At 51.4% G+C, this 23225-nt stretch overlaps 1 protein-coding gene across 1 annotated transcript in view; it reads left to right on the top strand.

Moving 5' to 3' along the window:
• Nucleotides 1-23225, top strand: part of TLE2 (TLE family member 2, transcriptional corepressor) — a 296917-nt gene that overhangs the window by 231787 nt on the left and 41905 nt on the right. Inside the window, exons 13-15 of the mRNA XM_069215878.1 lie at nucleotides 2155-2306; nucleotides 7225-7295; nucleotides 11878-12127. Coding sequence (XP_069071979.1) covers nucleotides 2155-2306; nucleotides 7225-7295; nucleotides 11878-12127 — 473 coding nt within the window. The remainder of the gene's footprint in view (nucleotides 1-2154; nucleotides 2307-7224; nucleotides 7296-11877; nucleotides 12128-23225) is intronic.

The following is a 23225-nucleotide window of genomic DNA, read 5'->3' as shown; positions in this document are numbered from 1 at the left end:
AGCGACCAGGACAGAGGAGGTAAGTACCTGGTTTTTCCCCAAACCCATAAGAGAACTTTGGTTTCTTCCAGTCTTGCCTGGGTCTTGCACAGTCAATTTCCAAAGGTGGATCCTGACAGAAGGGGACCTGCAAAAGAAGGGGACCAAGTCCAATTCGGGTTGAAGTGTCCGGCTTTGGCGGGAGCCACTACCCCCCTTCTGTGGATGCAGAACCAAGTCCACTGTGGATGAAGAAAATCAACAGTGCAGCACAGGAGCAGAAGAGGACTTCCAGAGGTGATGCACATGATGTCCCCGCCAGCGGTCATGATGCAGTTAGTCCGTGGTGCTGGGAAACCACCAACAAGCCTTGGCAATTGCAAGAGTCATAGAAGAAGGTTTTGCAAGGCTGAAGAGGACCAGCAAGGCCCAAGGGACTTGTCTCATGGAGGGGAGTCCGAGATGACCCTCAGCAGCTGGGGGAGAACAAAGTCACTTGGGTCCTGGTTAGCAGGATTCCAATGAAGACAGTCAAAACACACTGACAGCGGGCAAAAAGTGGGGGGTAACCATACCAAAAAGAGGGTACTTTACTACAAACCCAGGCAGAGATTTAACTAACCTACAAACTCCACTCTACAAATCAATCCATGCAGTGATTAAACTATAACTCTACAAACGCCACTCCACAAATCAGCCCATGAAGAAGTTTAACTAACCTACAAACCCCACTCCATAAATCAACCCACGCAGAGATTTAATTATAACCCTACAAACCCCAGCACAAATCAACCCATGAAGAGATTTACCTATAACCCTACAAACCCCACCACAAATCAACCCATGAAGAGATTTACCTATAACCCTACAAACCCCCCCACAAATCAACCCATGAAGAGATTTACCTATGACCCTACAAACTCCACTCCACAAGTCAACTTATGCAGAGGTGTAACTATAACCCTACAAACTCCACTCCACAAACCAACCCATGCAGTGTTTTAACTAACCTACAAACTCCAATCCACAAATCAACTCATGACGAGATTTAACCAACCTACAAACTCCACTCCATACATAAACTCACGCAGAGGTTTAACTTTAACCTACAAACTCCACTCAACAAATCAACCCGTGCAGAGATTTAACTACAACCTTACAAACTCCACTCCACAAACCAACCCATGTTGAAATGTAACTAACCTATGAACGCCAATCCACAAATCAACCCATGCAGTGTTTTAACTAACCTTCAAACTCCACTCCAGAAATCAACTCATGCAGAGATTTACCTATACCCCTACAAACTCCATTCCATAAATCAACTCATGCAGAGATTTACCTATACCCCTACAAACTCCACTCCATAAATCAACTCATGCAGAGATTTACCTATACCCCTACAAACTCCACTCCATAAATCAACTCATGCAGAGATTTACCTATACCCCTACAAACTCCATTCCATAAATCAACTCATGCAGAGATTTACCTATACCCCTACAAACTCCATTCCATAAATCAACTCATGCAGAGATTTACCTATACCCCTACAAACTCCATTCCATAAATCAACTCATGAGATTTACCTATACCCCTACAAACTCCATTCCATAAATCAACTCATGCAGAGATTTACCTATACCCCTACAAACTCCACTCCATAAATCAACTCATGCAGAGATTTACCTATACCCCTACAAACTCCACTCCATAAATCAACTCATGCAGAGATTTACCTATACCCCTACAAACTCCACTCCATAAATCAACTCATGCAGAGATTTACCTATACCCCTACAAACTCCACTCCATAAATCAACTCATGCAGAGATTTACCTATACGCCTACAAACTCCACTCCATAAATCAACTCATGCAGAGATTTACCTATACCCCTACAAACTCCACTCAATAAATCAACTCATGCAGAGATTTACCTATACCCCTACAAACTCCACTCCATAAATCAACTCATGCAGAGATTTACCTATACCCCTACAAACTCCATTCCAGAAATCGACTCATGCAGAAATGTATCACCTAGGAGCAGTCACTATTCAGCTATTAGATTTCCTGCATGTGGGGCATTCATTATATAGCTCCGCTACTGTGGTTAACAGAGAACAGTAGTGCTTTCGTACCTAGCGCCTCTCCTTTGTAATGTCTTTTCCAGGCCTAAGGAGTCCCTTGTCTGTGCACAGCAGTTACCCTGCATCCTTCGGGCTTGCTCCAACCGGGGCCCTCAACGGCGACCTCTCTGTCCCTGGTGGGAGCTACATCAACCTCCACTTTCCACCGCAACTGATGTACGCGAGACCCCCCGTGGTGAGTACTCCTGTGCAGTTTGTATCTGTGAAACCTCGTGGTGAGCACTCCTGTGCACTGTTTGTACATGCAATATCCCATTGTGAGTACTCCTGAGCACGGTTTGTACCTGTGATACCCCATGGTGAATACTTCTAAGCACTGTTTGTACATGTGATACCCCATTGTGAGTACTCCAGTACACTGTTTGTACATTCAATAACCCATGGTGAGTACTCCTGAGCACTGTTTGTACCTGTGATACCCCATGGTGAGTACTCCTGAGAACTGTTTGTACATGCGATATCCCATGGTGAGTACTCCAGTACACTGTTTGTACATTCAATAACCCATGGTGAGTACTCCTGAGCACTGTTTGTACCTGTGATACCCCATGGTGAGTACTCCTGAGAACTGTTTGTACATGCGATATCCCATGGTGAGTACTCCAGTACACTGTTAGTACATTCAATAACCCATGGTGAGTACTCTTGAGCACTGTTTGTACCTGTGATACCCCATGCTGAGTACTCCAGTACACTATTTGTACATTCGATCTCCCATGTTGAGTACTCTAGTACACTGATTGTACCTTCAATAACCCATGGTGAGTACTCCTGTGCACTGTTTTTACCTGTGATACCCAAGGTGAGTACTCCCGTGCACTGTTTGTACCTGTGATACCCAAGGTGAAAACTCCTGTGCACTGTTTGTACCTGTGATACCCAAGGTGAGTACTCCCGTGCAGTGGGAGCCGGACAGTGAAGCCAGCGTGCACTGCAGGGTGAGCGCACGCGAGCACCATGGATCTGGAGTACTTCTGTGCACTGAGATACCCCATTGGGAGCACTCCTGAGCACTGTTTGTACCTGTAATACCCCGTGGGGAGTACTCCTGTGCACTGTTTGTACCTGTGATACCCAATAGGGAGTACTCCTGTGCAGTTTGTACCTGTGATACCCTGTGGGGAGTACTCCTGTGCACTGCGATACCCCATTGGGAGAAGTCCTGAGCAGTGTTTGTACCTGTGATACTCTGTGGGGACTACTCCTGTGCACTGCGATACCCCATGGGAAGCACTCCTGAGCACTGTTTGTACCTGTGATACCCCTTGGTGAGTACTCCTGAACACTGCGATACCCCATTGTGAGTACTCCTGTGCGGTTTGTACCTGTGATACCCCATGGGGAGTACTCCTGTGCTGTTTGTACCTGTGATACCCCATGGGGAGTACTCCTGTGCCCTGTTTGTTCATGCGATATCCCATTGAGAGTACTCCTGTGCACTGTTTGTACATGTGATATCCCATGGTGAGTACTCCTGAACACTGCGATACCCCATTGTGAGTACTCCTGAGCACTGTTTGTACCTGTGATACACCATGGGGAGTACTCCTGTGCAGTTTGTGTCTGTGATACCCCGTGGGGAGTACTCCTGTGCACTGCGATACCCCATGGTGAGTACTCCTGAGCACTGTTTGTACATTCAATAACCCATGGTGAGTACTCTTGAGCACTGTTTGTACATGCAATATCCCATGTTGAGTACTCCAGTACACTGTTTGTACATTCAATAACCCATGGTAAGTACTCCTGAGCACCGTTTGTACCAGTGATACCCCATGTTGAGTACTCCTGAGCACTGTTTGTACATGTGATACCCCATCATGAGTAATCAAGTACACTGTTTGTACATTCAATAACCCACGGTGAGTACTCCTGAGCACCGTTTATACATGTGATACCCTGAGTACTCCTGAGCACTGTTTGTACATGAGATATCCCATGGTGAGTACTCAGTACACTGTTTGTACATTCAATAATCAATGGTGAGTCCTCCTGAGCACTGTTTGTACCTGTGATACCCCATGGTGAGTACTCCAGTACACTATTTGTACATTCGATCTCCCATGTTGAGTACTCCAGTACACTGTTTGTACATTCAATAACCCATGGTGAGTACTCTTGTGCACTGTTTGTACCTGTGATACCCAACGTGAATACTCCTGTTCATTGTTTGTACCTGTGATACCCAAGGTGAAAACTCCTGTGCACTGTTTGTACCTGTGATACCCAACGTGAATACTCCCGTTCACTGTTTGTACCTGTGATACCCAAGGTGAAAACTCCCGTGCACTGTTTGTACCTGTGATACCCCATGGTGAGTACTCCTGAGCACTGTTTGTACATGAGATATCCCATGGTGAGTACTCCAGAACACTGTTTGTACATTCAATAATCAATGGTGAGTCCTCCTGAGCACTGTTTGTACCTGTGATACCCCATGGTGAGTACTCCAGTACACTATTTGTACATTCGATCTCCCATGTTGAGTACTCCAGTACACTGTTTGTACATTCAATAACCCATGGTGAGTACTCTTGTGCACTGTTTGTACCTGTGATACCCAACGTGAATACTCCCGTTCACTGTTTGTACCTGTGATACCCAAGGTGAAAACTCCTGTGCACTGTTTGTACCTGTGATACCCAACGTGAATACTCCCGTTCACTGTTTGTACCTGTGATACCCAAGGTGAAAACTCCTGTGCACTGTTTGTACCTGTGATACCCCATGGTGAGTACTCCTGAGCACTGTTTGTACATTCAGTAATGCATGGTGAGTACCCCTTAGCACTGTTTGTACCTGTGATACCCCATGTTGAGTATTTCAGTACACTGTTTGTACCTTCAATAACCCATGGTGAGTAGTCCTGTGCACTGTTTGTACCTGTGATACCCAAGGTGAGTACTCCAGTGCACTGTTTGTACCTATGATGCCCAAGGTGAGTACTCCTGAGCACTGTTTGTACATTCAGTAACGCATGGTGAGTACCCCTTAGCACTGTTTGTACCTGTGATACCCCATGTTGAGTACTCCAGTACACTGTTTGTACCTTCAATAACCCAAGGTGAGTACTCCCGTGCACTGTTTGTACCTGTGATACCCAAGGTGAGTATTCCTGTGCACTGTTTGTACCTGTGATGCCCAAGGTGAGTACTCCTGTGCACTGTTTGTACCTGTGATACCCATGGTGAGTACTCCCGTGCACTGTTTGTACCTGTGATGCCCAAGGTGAGTACTCCCGTGCAGTGGGAGCCGGACAGTGACGCCAGCGTGCACTGCAGGGTGAGCGCACGCGAGCACCATGGATCTGGAGTACTTCTGTGCACTGTTTGTACATTCAATAACGCATGGTGAGTACCCCTGAGCACTGTTTGTACCTGTGATACCCCATGTTGAGTACTCCAGTACACTGTTTGTACCTTCAATAACCCATGGTGAGTAGTCCTGTGCACTGTTTGCACCTGTGATACCCAAGGTGAGTACTCCCGTGCACTGTTTGTACCTGTGAGGCCCAAGGTGAGTACTCCCGTGCACTGTTTGTACCTGTGATGCCCAAGGTGAGTACTCCTGAGCACTGTTTGTACATTCAATAACGCATGGTGAGTACCCCTGAGCACTGTTTGTACCTGTGATACCACATGTTGAGTACTCCAGTACAATGTTTGTACCTTCAATAACCCATGGTGAGTACTCCCGTGCACTGTTTGTACCTGTGATACCCAAGGTGAGTACTCCCGTGCACTGTTTGTACCTGTGATGCCCAAGGTGAGTACTCCCGTGCACTGTTTGTACCTGTGATGCCCAAGGTGAGTACTCCCGTGCAGCGGGAGCCGGACAGTGACGCCAACGTGCACTGCAGGGTGAGCGCACGCGAGCACCATGGATCTGGAGGGCTCGGGGCTGAGGACACCGGAGATCTATCCCTGTTGGCTAAGAGCGCCCCTGTTGCTCGTCCGTCGAAGCACTGGTGAAGTGTCTCCCTTGACTCTGTTTGCAGGCAGAAGTACCAGCCAGAAGAGTAGGAATCACAACCACCGAGAGCACACGTCAGTCAGAGCAGCACACGCCTGCGAGGCAGCAGGCACATGCACCTGCAGTGCACACAGCATCCCTCCAGCTGCAAGAGAGCACACTAAACCCACACACCCCGCCTCCCGGGAGGCGCCCGCCTGGTGTGGCACAGACCCTTCCAGTGCACACACCACCAGGTACACACAACTGCACTGCTGAGGGTGCAGCCCCGGCCTGTGACGGGATATGTAAGAGTACCCAAGGACGTACCTGTAATGGCACCCAGACATGCACCACATGCTGGCAAAGCTGCACAGTAAACCGGCAGTGCCACCTGCCCGCATGCGCATTGGGGCGAGGAGCTGGACCACAGTTTGCCCTCATGCAGCAAACTTAGTTGCATAGTTATGAGGCAGCTCCCTCTGACACCAGCTACTGCGCCCACCATCCAATCACGGGGCTTCCTGACCTTTCCCGACCTCCCTTTTCATGAAAGCAGACCAATCACAACTCAACAAGCATTTGCAATGCAATGGGTCTCGCGTTTGCTTGATTTAGAGCTATTAACGTTGTAATTTCCTAACTTGACTTTTCCTGCCACATAAATTAAAAATGAAAAGTAAAACAGTTGACATAAGTGAGCCGATTCCAAGCGCCACGGCCGCCATGAGCATGAAGAAGGTAACAGGGTCGATGTCCGAGGCGGCAACCAAACCGCCCCAGGGAGGGACAAATGTAAAGCATTTACCAATGATGACAAAGGATTTTTGAAAGACAAGCCCAGGAACGAGTGATAGTGATGGGCCTACGGTGGGCGTGGTTAAAAGCCCACAGATAGATTACAACAGGCCACCCAAAGAGGCAGACGAGTCCCTGAAAGTCCTATGAACCCACCAGCCACCATCCAATCAGGCTCCTTCACACATTTCCCGACTTGCCCCTCCACACAAGGGTAAAGAAGCACATGGGGGGCAGTCAGAGAGGGCTGCAGAGGTGCGCCTACCTCTCGTAGAGTTGACAGCCCCTTCTCCCCAGCAGTTGTGGACCGCGAGCGTTCCCTGATTCATCTTTCTTTGTTCTAGGTGGCCTTTGAATCACATCTCAGGAATTCCGCATTACCCGCCTGCCTGGCATCAGCACCGGGCACCAAACCGTGAGTAAGACTTGGATAGGGCACATTGAGTTTCCGTGAGCGCCCAATAGGCGAGCAGCGTTCCGCTTGCACCACACCCTGCAAAGGAAGACTCCCTTCTTCCCCCCCAGGCACTGCCAATGGGACAGACACGTCTCCCCACCCAGTTACTCTCAACTGGAGGGAGACAATACTCTCTCCCAGGCACTGTCAACATGAAAGACTCTATCCTCACGACAGGCACTCTCAAACAGGAGTCCTGATCCTCCACTCCAGGCACCGTCACTGGCAGAGACACACTCCCCACCATCCAGTTATTCTCCATCCGAGTGACACAATACTTTCTCCCAGGCACTGCCCACAAAAAGGGCACAATCCTCACTCACAGACACTGTCAACACAAAAGAGACCTTTCTAGCTTCCAGGCACTAGGAGTACAAGGACACATTCTTCCTAGCTTACAAAAGACACATTCCTAACTTACAGGCACTGTAACTACAAGAGACACATTCTTTCAAGCTTAAAAAAGAGACATTCCTAGCTTCCAGGCACTGCGAGTACCAGGGGTACATCCTTCCTAGCTTACAAAAGAGACATTCTAGCTCCCAGGCACTGCGAGTACAAGGGACACATCCTTCCTAGCGTACAAAAGAGACCTTCCTAGCGTACAAAAGAGACCTTCCTAGCTCCCAGGCACTATGAGTACAAGGACACATCCTTCCTAGCTTACAAAATTGACATTCCTAGCTTCCAGGCACTGCGAGTACAAGGACACATTCTTCCTAGCTTACAAAAGAGACATTCCTAACTTACAGGCACTGTAACTACAAGAGACACATTCTTTCAAGCTTACAAAAGAGACATTCCTAGCTTCCAGGCACTGCGAGTACAAGGGACACATCCTTCCTAGCTTACAAAAGAGACATTCCTAACTTACAGGCACTGCGAGTACAAGAGACACATTCTTCCAAGCTTACAAAAGAGACATTCCTAACTTACAGGCACTGCGAGTACAATAGACACATTCTTCCTAGCTTACAAGAGAGACATTCCTAGCTTCCAGGCACTGCGAGTACAAGAGACTCATTCTTCCTAGCTTGTTGCTTACAGAAGAGACTGTCCTCGCTTCCGGGCATTGTCAACACTGGAGCATATTCCTCATGTGCAGTCACTCCACAGGACACCCACCGCCCCAGAGGGTATGTAAGGGCACCTACTACCAACACCGCTTGCTGTCACATTGTGGCCAGACAGTGTAGGGTGCAGTAGTACTCACTTACCCCTGGATCTGGTGCGCCTACACACTGTGGTAAGCAGAGTCCTAGTATAGTCTGTGGGATGCTCAACTGCACTTCCTGCCGGGTGCCTTCACCTGCACTTCCTGCCGGGGCGCCTTCACCTGCACTTCCTGCCGGGGCGCCTTCACCTGCACTTCCTGCCGTGGCGCCTTCACCTGCACTTCCTGCCGTGGCGCCTTCACCTGCACTTCCTGCCGGGTGCCTTCACCTGCACTTCCTGCCGGGCGCCTTCACCTGCACTTCCTGCTGTGGCACCTTCACCTGCACTTCCTGCTGTGGCGCCTTCACCTGCACTTCCTGCTGTGGCGCCTTCACCTGCACTTCCTGCTGTGGCGCCTTCAGCTGCACTTCCTGCCGTAGCGCCTTCACCTGCACTTCCTGCCGGAGCGCCTTCACCTGCACTTCCTGCCGGAGCGCCTTCACCTGCACACCTTGCTGGGGGGTGCTTTCACCTACACACCTTGCTGGGGGGTGCTTTCACCTACACACCTTGCCGGAGAGGTTTCACCTGTCGCCTTGCCGGGTACCTTCAACTGCAGCCAGTGGGGGGCAGTGCTTAATTTGTAAATAAAAATGTGCCAGTGCTCAAAGCCTTCCTCCTAAACACGCGGCTGCTGCATATAAATGTGGGAACATGGAATACTACGGCAGCGTAATCCTAAAGCCATCTTGGGCCTCTTCAATCCATATAAAGCTACTCCCTGCCCCTTCAGCTCGCTCTTGGAGCGTTCTGCTTCCTCCCTTTGTGACACTTTTTCGTTTTTCACTTCCTCCGTCTTTCACATACTTGTCTTTTGCTCGCACCAAATGCTTGAGGCAGAAGAATAAGCCCCGGCCTGCAAAAATAAGTGCCGTGCTAAGCACCGGAAACAACAAGCACAAATTAAGCACTGAGTGGGGGCTTGACTCTGATGTTCCTACCAGAAATGACAGAAACCAAGCGGTGCCGTGACCGCAGGAAGCAGATGTAGATCAAAGACCCGCACAAGGTCTGTGGGTGGAGCCTGGGTCCAGGATAGAGTTGTAAGGGGTGTGATCAATGCACCACCATAAACCTGAAGGTGATCTGAGGTCGGGCGTCGAAGCTGTAGGAGATCGAACACAAAAAAACTGCAGCCTGCCTGTTGGTGCTGCTCCTGTTCCAAGTCACAAGAGCAGAACTCGGCGCTAATGCTTTTCCCATGACCGTTCCTCTTCTTGCTCAAAGTCCTTCAGTAAACTCAAGTCCAGCGCAAAGATAAAAAAGTGAAGCAGGACTCGACCCCATCCTGCACGCCCCGACTCCAAGGAGAACAGGCGAGGGTGTCAAGATGTGAGTCGCACTCTGTCGAGTTGCCGGTCACTGAGACGATCCCTAAGCCGATCCTAACGCGCTCAAGAGTTTCCACGGCTGTTTTCGAAACTCTGATAGCACCAGGCACATGCTTCTAAGCAAAACTTTGGGTCCCAACACTTATTCTTATACAAATTAGGCAGCCTAAGTTCCTCCACACACAAAGGGCAGGCTCAGTTAAAAAACAAGCATTTTCACTGCAACGGGGCTCGCATTTGCTAGAGTTGGAGCTATTTGTGTTGTAAACTCCAAACATAACTTTTCTTGCCACACAAATTAAAAGGAAAAAGACGCAGCGCGATCGCGCTATGTAAAATGCAGTGCGATCGTGCTGCAATTGAAAACAGAAAAACTGAGTGCGATCACGCTACGTAAACCCCAGCGCGATCGCGATGCGGGGAATATGAACAGATAAAGTAGTCCGGACCCCAGGCTCAAAACATCGAGCCTCGTATGTTTTTGGTAGTTTACCGCTGCTGTGTAGGCGGGCTAAACACCAGAAAAGGCATGACATAGGCATGCATATCACAAATGAAAGCAAGCAGATTTTAAAGAGAAAGCCCAGGAACCAATGAAAGAGACTGATGTGACCTGGGCGTGGTTTGAAGCCCAAAGAGAGATTACAGCATGGGACAGAGCGCTTTGCGCTCACCCATAAAAAGGCCCGCAGGCTTCCCTCACACACAGAACATGTGTCGCAGAAGGAGGAGTGATGCAAGCTACGTGCACACAATTGGTACAACAGAAATATAAAAACTTAGCAGAACACAGAACTGGTAAGCAATGACAGATGCACCAAAAACTTTCTTCACAAGGTGAAGAGATACAGTACAGGCTACTGGGCTATAAATAGCCCTTAATTACCTTCAAGCACAGACAGTAAAAGTACACGCTTCCCTCATACGGAGAACAGGTTTAGCCAGGGCAGTGGCAGTGCAAGCTTCATGCACACAGAGAACAGGTACAGATGAGGAACCAGCAATGCAAGCTTGCCTCACACACAGGCAGAAGCAGTGCAAGCTTCCCTCACACAGGGCAGCAAATCACAGGCAGCAGTGCACGCTTCAGTCACACAGAGAACGGATACAGATGAGGCAGCAGAAGTGCAAGCTTCCCTCACACATGGGACAGGTAGGAGCAGTGCAAGCTTCCCTCACACAGGGCAGTGAATCACAGGCAGCAGTGCACGCTTCAGTCACACAGAGAACGGGTACAGATGAGGCAGCAGCATTGCAAGCTTCCCTCACACATGGGACAGGCAGAAGCAGTGCAAGCTTCCCTCACACATGGGACAAGCAGAAGCAGTTCAAGCTTCCCTCACACAGGGCACTGAATCACAGGCAGCAGTGCAAGCTTCCCTCACACACAGTCCAGATGCAGCAGCGCAAGCTTTCATCACACAGAGAACAGGAACAGCCAGGGCAGCAGCAGTACAAGCTTCACTCACACAGAACAGATACACACGAGCCAGCAGCAGTGCGAGATTCCCTCACACTCAGAACAGATACAGTTGAGGCAGCAGCAGTACAAGCTTCACTCACACAGAACACGTGCACACGAAGCAGCAGCAGTGCAAGCTTCACTCACACAGAACACGTGCACACGAAGCAGCATCAGTGCAAGCTTCACTCACACAGAACACGTGCACACGAAGCAGCAGCAGTGAAAGATTCCCTCACTCAAAGAAAAGGTACAGTCAGGGCAGTAGTGCAAGCTTCCCTCACACACAGATCTAAGTTTGGAACCAGAAAAAGAAACTGAAATCAACAAATTATTTTGCACAGTTTACCTCTGTTTTGTGACTTAGGCACCGTAAGTTGTTGAAGGAAGACAATCTGTCAATTCAAAAATTTACAGTGCACTCACTGCAGACTAAACCCTGTTTGGTACAGAGAGGGGGGGGGGGGTTCCTGGCTAGAGCTTGTTTTGTGCCAAAGTGGTCATATTGTTCTATAATTTTCTCTTTTTCCAGAGCCTACTCGTTTCATGTGGGAGCCGACAGGCAGATGCAGCCGGTGCCCTTCCCTCCTGATGCCCTGATCGGCCCTGGCATCCCCCGCCAAGCCCGCCCGTTGCACACCCTGCACCACGGTGAGGTGGTCTGCGCCGTCACCATCAGTAACACCACGCAGCATGTCTACACGGGGGGCAAGGGTTGCGTGAAAGTCTGGGACGTCACTCAGATAGGCACATTGAGCCCTGTTGCCCAGCTGGACTGCCTGGTAAGAATCAGGTTGGCAGACTTTTACCATTGGAAATTGAATATATGAAATTCCTTGAGCCTCGTAGATTTTCTGTGCAATGTCTGGATTAGATGCCACTGTAGGCATTCTGTGGAGGTGCTACGGGAACACGTAGACGGCTGTCAGACTGGAAAGGTTATGGGTACTTCATATCTCCCGCCCAGAAAACCCTGGCTAATGTGCCCATGTCAAGGACAAGCATAGGAGCTTTCCCAGGGTAGGAATAGGAAGGGATGCCCCAAATGTAAAGGTGGTGTGAGGGAAGGAGTGGGTCTCCTTGTGGATAAATTGAATAAACAATTATTGTGCTAAGGAGCATTTGTGTTCTGTTTCCACAGGCAGAGTAGTTTTCTAATGGGCAGACATTCCGCATGCATGAATGATCTACGTTCATTCTCATTGGGCTTTACAACTGTTGTCGATTTCCAAAAGGACTCCAGGTATCCTTTGAGAATGCTTTAAAAATAACATATTTGCTGTAGATGCTGGAGTAATGCTGCACAACTTCATTGTTACTCCTTTCACGCTACCCTATATGAACAGGGGCAATGTTCGCTCTAAACAGAATTTCTTGTCTTTTGCTTACAAAGGTGCTGTAAGATCTGATTCCAGTGATGACTTTAAGGAAGGATACACTTTGTACACTACAATTCCTAAATGGCTGCTACTTAAACATAACAATTGGTGGCCATCTTGGAATGGTATTCAGTACAGTGTATTGTGCAGTGATGGCCAATATTACTAATATTTGGCTTCTAAATGTGGTGTTTATCTTTGGGTGATGGAAATGACATGCATAGGACGCAACCAAAGATATTCACCACATTTGTGTCCTGGTAGCACTGTCTGGGGAAATTGCCAGGTGCTATAAAAATAATATTAAAACGACATAGAGGAGAAGCAGAGCGTGGTGTCCTATAAAAGGAAACATGCAAAACTAAAAGACTGACCTACCAGCCCTGACATGGAAGTGTCTAGATTTCAGACAGATGTGCACATTATGAGCTGAAACGCCATCACTCGCAGCTCAATGCCATCAGTGGCTGAAGTGATCTGGTAAATTGCCCAATGCTAGACCTAATGAACAGGAAACATCCTCAGTCCTTGAAGGCTCTGAGGCCCAGATAGTTTAGGATGTAGAGCTCATGACGAGGCCAACACATTCTTAGCCCCTTCAATACCTAAAGATGCCCAGACCCATGTGCCTAGAGGTCCTCAAACCTTGGCGCCCTAAAGATACTCAGACCATAGCGGTCCCAGGATCTTCAAAACTTGGAGCCCTGATGATGCTCAGACCACAGCTGTCTCAGGATCTTCAGACCTTGGAGCCTTGATGTTGCTCAGACCACAGCAGTCTCAGGATCTTCAGATCTTGGAAGCCTGATGATGCTCAGACCACAGCAGTCTCAGGATCTTCAGACCTTGGAAGCCTGATGATGCTCAGACCACAGCTGTCTCAGGATCTTCAAAACTTGGAGCCCTGGTGATGTTCAGACCATAGCAGTCTCAGGACCTTCAAATCTTGGCATCCTGAAGATACTCCAACTACAGTGGTCTCAGGATCTTCAGACCTTGGAGCCCTGATGATGCTCAGACCATAGCAGTCTCAGGCCTTGGAGCCCTGATGATGCTCAGACCACAGCAGTCGCAGGATCTTCAGACCTTGGAGCCATGATGATGCTCAGACCGCAGCAGTCTCAGGACCATCAGAGCTTGGCACCCTGAAGATACTGAGACTACAGCGGTCGCAGGATCTTCAGACCTTGGAACCCTGAGGATGCTCGGACCACAGCAGTCACAGGATTTTCAGACCGTGGAACCCTGATGATGTTCAGACCACAGCAGTCCCAGGATCTTCAGTCCTTGGAGCCATCATGATCCTCAGACCACAGCAGTCCCCAGGATCTTCAGACCTTGGAACCCTGAGGCTACTCAGACTACAGCGGTCGCAGGATCTTCAGACCTTGGAACCCGGAGGATGCTCGGACCACAGCGGTCGCAGGATCTTTAGACCTTAGAGGCCTGATGATGCTCAGACCACAGCTGTCTCGGGATCTTCAGACCTTGGAGCCCTGGTGATGCTTAGATCTTTGTGGTCTCAGAAACCTCAGGGACGCAGGATACTCAGTCCTCAGCGGGCTTGGGTTCTTCAGGCGTTAGACCTCAGATTTGAGACTCCCAGTGCCAGCCTTTTAATATGCCCCACTGTTTGCACAAGTACACAACAGTGTAAGGAGACCACATTTCTCTGCATGTTGGGCAATTTAATGTATGGCCACACAACAGAATTTGTGTTAAAACTGCCATGAAAACCTCTGAAAAAGAAATATGTTGTCCTTTTGGAAACTGACTTGTGAAATAATTTGATAATTTCTCCCTATAAAGATAGAGCCTGTGCTGAGCACCAGCAGGCATCAGAGCCTTTACGAAAGGTGCTTCCTTATTCTGTAAATGGGAGTAGTGCCCATTTCTGGAACTAAGAGCAACACATTTATAGAAAGTGAAGTTTCAGGATCGTTTCGCTTCTGAAAATGCTTCAGTCTGTCAACAGCAATGGAGCTAGAAGCCAGTCCCTGCTGACCTCGCACCCCAAGGCACTGGAAATACCACTGGTGGATGGTGAATGACCACGTTAGCAATACAAAGCACTACCGTGTGGCCTCGGATGGGCAGCATTGGCGTTTATTACCTGCTTGGCACCAGAAGCTCCTTCGCTGCAGGAAACTACACAGGCAGTCGACCTGCAGTGGGTCCTTGAGGTGAACTATGTCTCACTGAACAGAAGGAACTCGGTGCTCAGCTCTTGGCAGCAAACTTCATTCCTATGAGCAAACATTTGTGTAAACACTGTAAGAGCCCGTTTTCAGGAATGATGAGAAAGAAGTGTGTTCAGTTGGCGCTGCACAGCCACAGAAAGTCTGATCACCGTGAGGAGATACCAGGTCCTCTTGAGGAGATGCTGTCTTGTACCCTTGTGGTCCTGCAGTGCTGCCTGAGGGTGGGACCACTCCAAGAACCGGTCCGGTGCAGGGGGAACCATTCTCAGGGCAGCAAAGCAAATACCCGCTGGTCTTTCCGAAACCAAACGGGCTGGGTCAGGTGCAGGTTTGAGGAAAACACCTACGTGGTCCCGTTCTTCACCCTGGAATCCCAGCTCCATGTCCCAGCGCCTTGCAGAGGTTGGGGTGCTTGTTTCCAGAGCCCCCTGAGGAGCTGCACCGGCCTTGAAATGCTGAGCAGCTCTGGGCAGTGAGGCTTGCCAGGGACGCATGTCCACGCTAACCTCTCACCAAGAGGCCTTCATCAGGACTGGAAATATTGGCGTTCTCTTCTTTATCAGAAATTGAGGAAGAACAAAATTGCAAATTCTATCCCAAGAAGCTCAATTGCTTTGGTGTCCTAAAACTGTGACAATCTAAGACCCCGGCGTCCACAGTCCCAGCCTCTTGGGACCGAGCGGCCTTAGACCTCGAGCGCTTCCGGGCCCCAGTGTGAGGATAGGACCTGAAACACCCTTAGGTGCGAGTGGGATCCTGAAAGCCCTTGGATACCTAGCCTTCAGTCCTGAGACCTGGTGCCCACAGTCTGCCAAAGCTCAGCGGACTGAGAACCCTCTCAGGCCATAGCACCCTATGACCCCAAGCCCTGCTTCGCTTGTGTCCTGGAGCCTCGCGAGGCCTGAACATCCAAAGGCCACTCACACATTTAGATTCTTACCTCTGTTCAGTGTGTAGGCACTTTCTACTTTTCCTTAAGTAGGACCTTCATTACAAATGTGTCAAGCGATGGCTAAGATACTACTGACTTCCACTAGCTGCCTTCCTTTCAAAAGGCTGAAAGAAACCTAAGCAGGGTTTCCTGTGAAGCCCCCGAATCACATCGACATGTTTCAGCTCTTCTCCCAGTTCCTTGCTTTGCCATGGGCATTCATCAGGACGGGTCCCTGCCATTTTCCATAACTGGCACCATCCTAATTTAATTGTGATGCTCAATAAAAAACACTAACAAGAAAAATGTGTGACGTCCACCTTCGCTCCATGCGGGGTACTCTCTTTACTCTGGAGCTGTCGTGGCCGCCTGCTACCTGCTGTAGTCGGGCAGCCCTGCCTGTGGTGCTGAAGTGTGACATGCGCTGTCCGGGTGGTCAGTGACGTGGTTTGATGCAGAGCCGTTTATACTCACCCATCACTGAGCTCCCTCACTCCACCCAGTTCCACCCATCACTGAGCTCCCTCACTCCACCCAGTTCCATCACACAATTGCTGCACCCTTAAAGCACATGACCCCACCCTTATCCACCCATCACCGAGCTCCTCTCATACCATCCATGGACCTTTAAATCAAATCACCCATTTACCATTATCTACAATCTACCCCTATGTACCAACCCTCCTTTACACTGTCCGTGAACCGCTAAACCTCCTCACCAAGCTTCCTCACACCATCAGGCAGCCTCGCCCACATCACCCAGCATCATCGTATCACCCATTCACCCTTTCTGCACGTACACAGCTCCTGTCATACCACCCAGCTACCCTTCCCTGCCCATCACCAGCTCGTCATACCACCCAGCTACCCTTCCCTGCCCATCACCAGCTCCTCTCATACCACCCAGCTACCCTTCCCTGCCCATCACCAGCTCATCATACCACCCAGATACCCTTCCCTGCCCATCATCAGCTCGCCATACCACCCAGCTACCTTCACCTGCCCATCACCAGCTCGTCATACCACCCAGCTACCCTTACCTGCCCATCACCAGCTCATCATACCACCCAGCTACCCTTCCCTGCCCATCACCAGCTCGTCATACCACCCAGCTACCTTCTCCTGCCCATCACCAGCTCGTCATACCACCCATCTACCCTTCTCTGCCCATCACCAGCTTGTCATACCACCCAGCTACCCTTACATGCCCATCACCAGCTCGTCATACCACCCAGCTACCTTCACCTGCCCATCACCAGCTCGTCATACCACCCAGCTACCCTTCTCATCACCAGCTCCTCCTACCACCCAGCTACCCTTCCCTGCCCATCACCAGCTTGTCATACCACCCAGCTACCTTCACCTGCCCATCACCAGCTCGTCATACCACCCAGCTACCCTTCCCATCACCAGCTCGTCCTACCACCCAGCTACCCTTCCCTGCCCATCACCAGCTCGTCATACCACCCAGCTACCTTCACCTGCCCATCACCAGCTCGTCATACCACCTAGCTACCTTCACCTGCCCATCACCAGCTCGTCATACCACCCAGCGACCCTTCCCTGCCCATCTCCAGCTCCTCTCATACCACCCAGCTACCCTTCCCTGCCCATCACCAGCTCGTCATACCACCCAGATACCCTTCCCTGCCCATCACCAGCTCGTCATACCACCCAGCTACCTTCACCTGCCCATCACCAGCTCGTCATACCACCCATCTACCCTTCTCTGCCCATCACCAGCTCGTCATACCACCCAGCTACCCTTACCTGCCCATCACCAGCTCGTCATACCACCCAGCTACCTTCACCTGCCCATCACCAGCTCCTCTCATACCACCCAGCTACCCTTCCCTGCCCATCACCAGCTCATCATACCACCCAGATACCCTTCCCTGCCCATCATCAGCTCGTCATACCACCCAGCTACCTTCACCTGCCCATCACCAGCTCGTCATACCACCCAGCTACCCTTACCTGCCCATCACCAGCTCGTCATACCACCCAGCTACCCTTCCCTGCCCATCACCAGCTCGTCATACCACCCAGCTACCTTCACCTGCCCATCACCAGCTCGTCATACCACCCATCTACCCTTCTCTGCCCATCACCAGCTTGTCATACCACCCAGCTACCCTTACATGCCCATCACCAGCTCGTCATACCACCCAGCTACCCTTCTCATCACCAGCTCGTCCTACCACCCAGCTACCCTTCCCTGCCCATCACCAGCTTGTCATACCACCCAGCTACCTTCACCTGCCCATCACCAGCTTGTCATACCACCCAGCTACCCTTCCCATCACCAGCTCGTCCTACCACCCAGCTACCCTTCCCTGCCCATCACCAGCTCGTCATACCACCCAGCTACCTTCACCCGCCCATCACCAGCTCGTCATACCACCTAGCTACCTTCACCTGCCCATCACCAGCTCGTCATACCACCCAGCGACCCTTCCCTGCCCATCTCCAGCTCCTCTCATACCACCCAGCTACCCTTCCCTGCCCATCACCAGCTCGTCATACCACCCAGATACCCTTCCCTGCCCATCACCAGCTCGTCATACCACCCAGCTACCTTCACCTGCCCATCACCAGCTCGTCATACCACCCATCTACCCTTCTCTGCCCATCACCAGCTCGTCATACCACCCAGCTACCCTTACCTGCCCATCACCAGCTCGTCATACCACCCAGCTACCTTCACCTGCCCATCACCAGCTCCTCTCATACCACCCAGCGACCCTTCCCTGCCCATCATCAGCTCCTCTCATACCACCCAGCTACCCTTCCCTGCCCATCACCAGCTCATCATACCACCCAGCGACCCTTCCCTGCCCATCACCAGCTCCTCTCATACTACCCAGCGACCCTTCCCTGCCCATCACCAGCTCGTCATACCACCCAGCTACCTTCACCTGCCCATCACCAGCTCGTCATACCACCCACCTACCTTCACCTGCCCATCACCAGCCTCTCATACCACCCAGCTATCCTTCCCTTCCAATCACCAGCTCGTCACACCACCCAGCTACCCTTACCTGCCCATCACCAGCTTGTCATACCACCCAGCTACCGTTCCCTGCCCATCACCAGCTTGTCATACCACCCAGCTACCCTTACATGCCCATCACCAGCTCGTCATACCACCCAGCTACCCTTCCCTGCCCATCACCAGCTCGTCATACCACCCAGCTACCCTTCCCTGCCCATCACCAGCTCGTCATACCACCCAGCTACCGTTACCTGCACATCACCAGCTCGTCATACCACTCAGCTACCTTTACCTTCCCATCACCAGCTCGTCATACCACCCAGCTACCCTTCCCTGCCCATCCCCAGCTCGTCATACCACCCAGCTACCCTTACCTGCCCATCACCAGCTCGTCATACCACCCAGCTACCGTTACCTGCCCATCACCAGCTCCTCTCATACCACCCAGTTACCTTCACCTGCCCATCACCAGCTCGTCATACCACCCAGCGACCCTTCCCTGCCCATCACCAGCTCCTCTCATACCACCCAGCTACCTTCACCTGCCCATCACCAGCTCCTCTCATACCACCCAGCGACCCTTCCCTGCCCATCATCAGCTCCTCTCATACCACCCAGCTACCCTTCCCTGCCCATCACCAGCTCATCATACCACCCAGCGACCCTTCCCTGCCCATCACCAGCTCCTCTCATACTACCCAGCGACCCTTCCCTGCCCATCACCAGCTCGTCATACCACCCAGCTACCTTCACCTGCCCATCACCAGCTCGTCATACCACCCACCTACCTTCACCTGCCCATCACCAGCCTCTCATACCACCCAGCTATCCTTCCCTTCCAATCACCAGCTCGTCACACCACCCAGCTACCCTTACCTGCCCATCACCAGCTTGTCATACCACCCAGCTACCGTTCCCTGCCCATCACCAGCTTGTCATACCACCCAGCTACCCTTACATGCCCATCACCAGCTCGTCATACCACCCAGCTACCCTTCCCTGCCCATCACCAGCTCGTCATACCACCCAGCTACCCTTCCCTGCCCATCACCAGCTCGTCATACCACCCAGCTACCGTTACCTGCACATCACCAGCTCGTCATACCACTCAGCTACCTTTACCTTCCCATCACCAGCTCGTCATACCACCCAGCTACCCTTCCCTGCCCATCCCCAGCTCGTCATACCACCCAGCTACCCTTACCTGCCCATCACCAGCTCGTCATACCACCCAGCTACCGTTACCTGCCCATCACCAGCTCCTCTCATACCACCCAGTTACCTTCACCTGCCCATCACCAGCTCGTCATACCACCCAGCGACCCTTCCCTGCCCATCACCAGCTCCTCTCATACCACCCAGCTACCCTTACCAGCCCATCACCAGCTCGTCATACCACCCAGCTACCCTTACCAGCCCATCACCAGCTCCTCTCATACCACCCAGCTACCCTTCCCTGCCCATCACCAGCTCATCATACCATCCAGATACCCTTCCCTGCCCATCACCAGCTCGTCATACCACCCAGCTACCCTTCCCTGCCCATCACCAGCTCCTCTCATACCACCCAGCTACCCTTCCCATAACCAGCTCGTCCTACCACCCAGCTACCCTTCCCTGCCCATCACCAGCTCGTCATACTACCCAGCGACCCTTCCCTGCCCATCACCAGCTCCTCTCATACCACCCAGCTACCTTCACCTGCCCATCACCAGCTCGTCATACCACCCAGCTACCCTTCCCTGCCCATCACCAGCTCGTCATACCACCCACTTACCTTCACCTGCCCATCACCAGCCTCTCATACCACCCAGCTATCCTTCCCTTCCAATCACCAGCTCGTCCTACCACCCAGCTACCCTCCCCTGCCCATCACCAGCTTGTCATACCACCCAGCTACCCTTACATGCCCATCACCAGCTCGTCATACCACCCAGCTACCCTTACCTGCCCATCACCAGCTCGTCATAACACCCAGCTACTGTTGCCCACATGCTCTGCTCCACTCGCATCACCGAGCTACCTTTACCCGTTACACCCTGCTCCACTCGCACCACATGTAGGAAAGTTCCTCTTTCTGGTCTGGTTACAACCACTTTTTGCCTGATGTCAGTGTGCCTAGACTAGACTGTTTTCACTGGGATGCTGCTAACCAGGACCCCAGCGATTGTCATCTTCCCTCTATATGTGGTTGTCTTGGTACACTTTACACCCCACCATTGGATACTGGTGTACCTCTGTAAGTCCCTAGTATATGGTACTTAGGTATCCAGGGCATTGGTACACAGGGGTCCCCCTGGGCTGAAGCATTGGGGGTGGGAGGAGCAGGGGGAGATGGAGAGAGAGAAAAAACAAAAAAGAGCAGAGGTGCCCCTACAAACTCCAGTTCCATTTGCCTGGACTTCGTGAGTACGGGGACGCCATTTTATGCGTGTACTGGGCATAGGTCACTACCTATGGTCCAGCTACATAATGGTAATTCCGAACCCAAGCATGTTCAGTATCAAACATGTCTGAATCATACCCCTATACTTATGACAACATTGGTGGCATGATTCCATGCACTCTGGATGCTCCTTAGAGGACCCCCCCCAGTACTGCTCCTACTAGTCTTTCAGGGTCTGCAGCAGCGTTGGCTGCTCGCAGACCCTCAGACAAGATTCTGCCCTCCTGCGGCTTGACCAGTTCAAGAAGGAGAAGGCAGGACACAGGATTTCCTGTGGGAGAGGGGTGCAACCTCCTCTCCTTTGGAAATAGGTGCTACAGAGCTGGGGGTGGGTAACCTCCCCACACTCCCGGTTTGCTTTGAAGGACACATTTGGTGCCCTCCTTACATAATCCGTTTTCACAAGTCTAGGGACCCCCGGTCCCTGCTCTGCCTGGGCGAAACTGCACAAAGGAAAGGGGAGTGACCACTCCCCTGTCCATCACCACCCCAGGGGTGGTGCCCAGAGCTCCTCCAGGTGGCCACTTGATTTTGCCATCTTGAGAGCAAGATGTGCATAGGCCCCTGGGAGCATCTGACTGGTCATGTTAGGCAGATGATGCCCAGTGACCCCCTCTGATAGGTGCTCACCTTAGAAGATGACCAAGCCCCTTTTTGGGCTATTTATGGACTCCCTTGCAGGTGGGCCCCCAGAGTTGTTGTGCAAGATTCCACCAGGACTCCTCTGCAAAGACCTCTTCTGCTCCAAGACTGCGACACCGAGACGACCTCTCCTTGCAACATTGTTTCTGCAGCTCCTGTCAGCAACTTGCAACATTTCCATGGCTATGGATGGGGTCAGCAAGACTTCAGCTGCATAAAAGAAGCATGAAGGATTCTCCCTTGGAGTGAAGGAGTCACTCCCCTGCATCTGCAGGGACCTAAGGCAATGACATCTGGCTGCCGGGATCTGCTGTCCTCTGCACTTGCAAAGGTTCTCCAACACCGGTCGTAGTTCTGAGGGGTCCTCTGGGTCTGCTCTGCCTTCTGTCCATCTTGGGAGACAGGGAGCCCTTGCCTCTTTCTCTAAGACAGAACCCCTGTACAACCAAGGCTTGTTGACTCCTGCTTCGAGGGACCTTCAGGCTTCAAGCAGCCCTGGCCCCCAGCCCTCCACCTCTGGAAGAACAGTCTCCTCTCTGCTGCTCCAGTGACGTGGGACTCCTCCATGTTTGCAGCCTGGGCCTCACTGCAACACTGTGCCGGCTGCCAGTGGGTTGTGTGGGGACTCAGACTGCTTCTGCTGCCTCTCCTGTCTTCTCAGGGTCAGTCCGGTCTCCTCTCCAAGGTTCGAGTCCCCAGGACCTTGGTGGTCCTCATCAGCTCTGAAAATCTCTAATAGCTCCAGTTGCATTTGCTTGTGCTTGTTGGTGGTCCTCCTGACCACTGACCTGTCTGCAATCCGGCGACCATCAAGGGACATCTCCTAGGTGACTCCTTTGCAGCTCCTGGACCCTGCAGCTGGGCTCCCTCCATCACCGTCGACCTGGAACTCCTCCCACCGAAGGGTGGGCATTGCCTTCTGCCCCATCTGGACACTCCTGCGTGGACTGAACTCTGTCCCCTTCTTTCGCAGGTCCTCCTCATCCGGAATCTACTGTTGGGTTCCAGCGGTCTGGTCCTGGTCTAGCATTGTTCCAATTCTATGTCCCCATCTTAGCCTATGGGAAGACTTACCTCCGCTCTCCTGGTCGCTGGGGGTCTTCTACATACTCTTGGGGTGCCACACTCCCCCAGCCCTTGGCGAACTACTCCACATCCTCTGGTGGGGGACCCGTTCTCGCAATCCACTATTTTAGTATATGGTTTGGCCCTCTACAGGGCCCTTGCTAATTCTTGCTATTTCTAATGTTTTCATGCTAATTCCTAGTACTTATCTGTGCCTATTT

Source organism: Pleurodeles waltl, chromosome 12, assembly GCF_031143425.1.
Source record: "Pleurodeles waltl isolate 20211129_DDA chromosome 12, aPleWal1.hap1.20221129, whole genome shotgun sequence".
Lineage (NCBI taxonomy): Eukaryota > Metazoa > Chordata > Amphibia > Caudata > Salamandridae > Pleurodeles > Pleurodeles waltl.
Note: the sequence above shows the minus strand (reverse complement) of the source record. Positions and strands in the feature narration are given on the sequence as shown.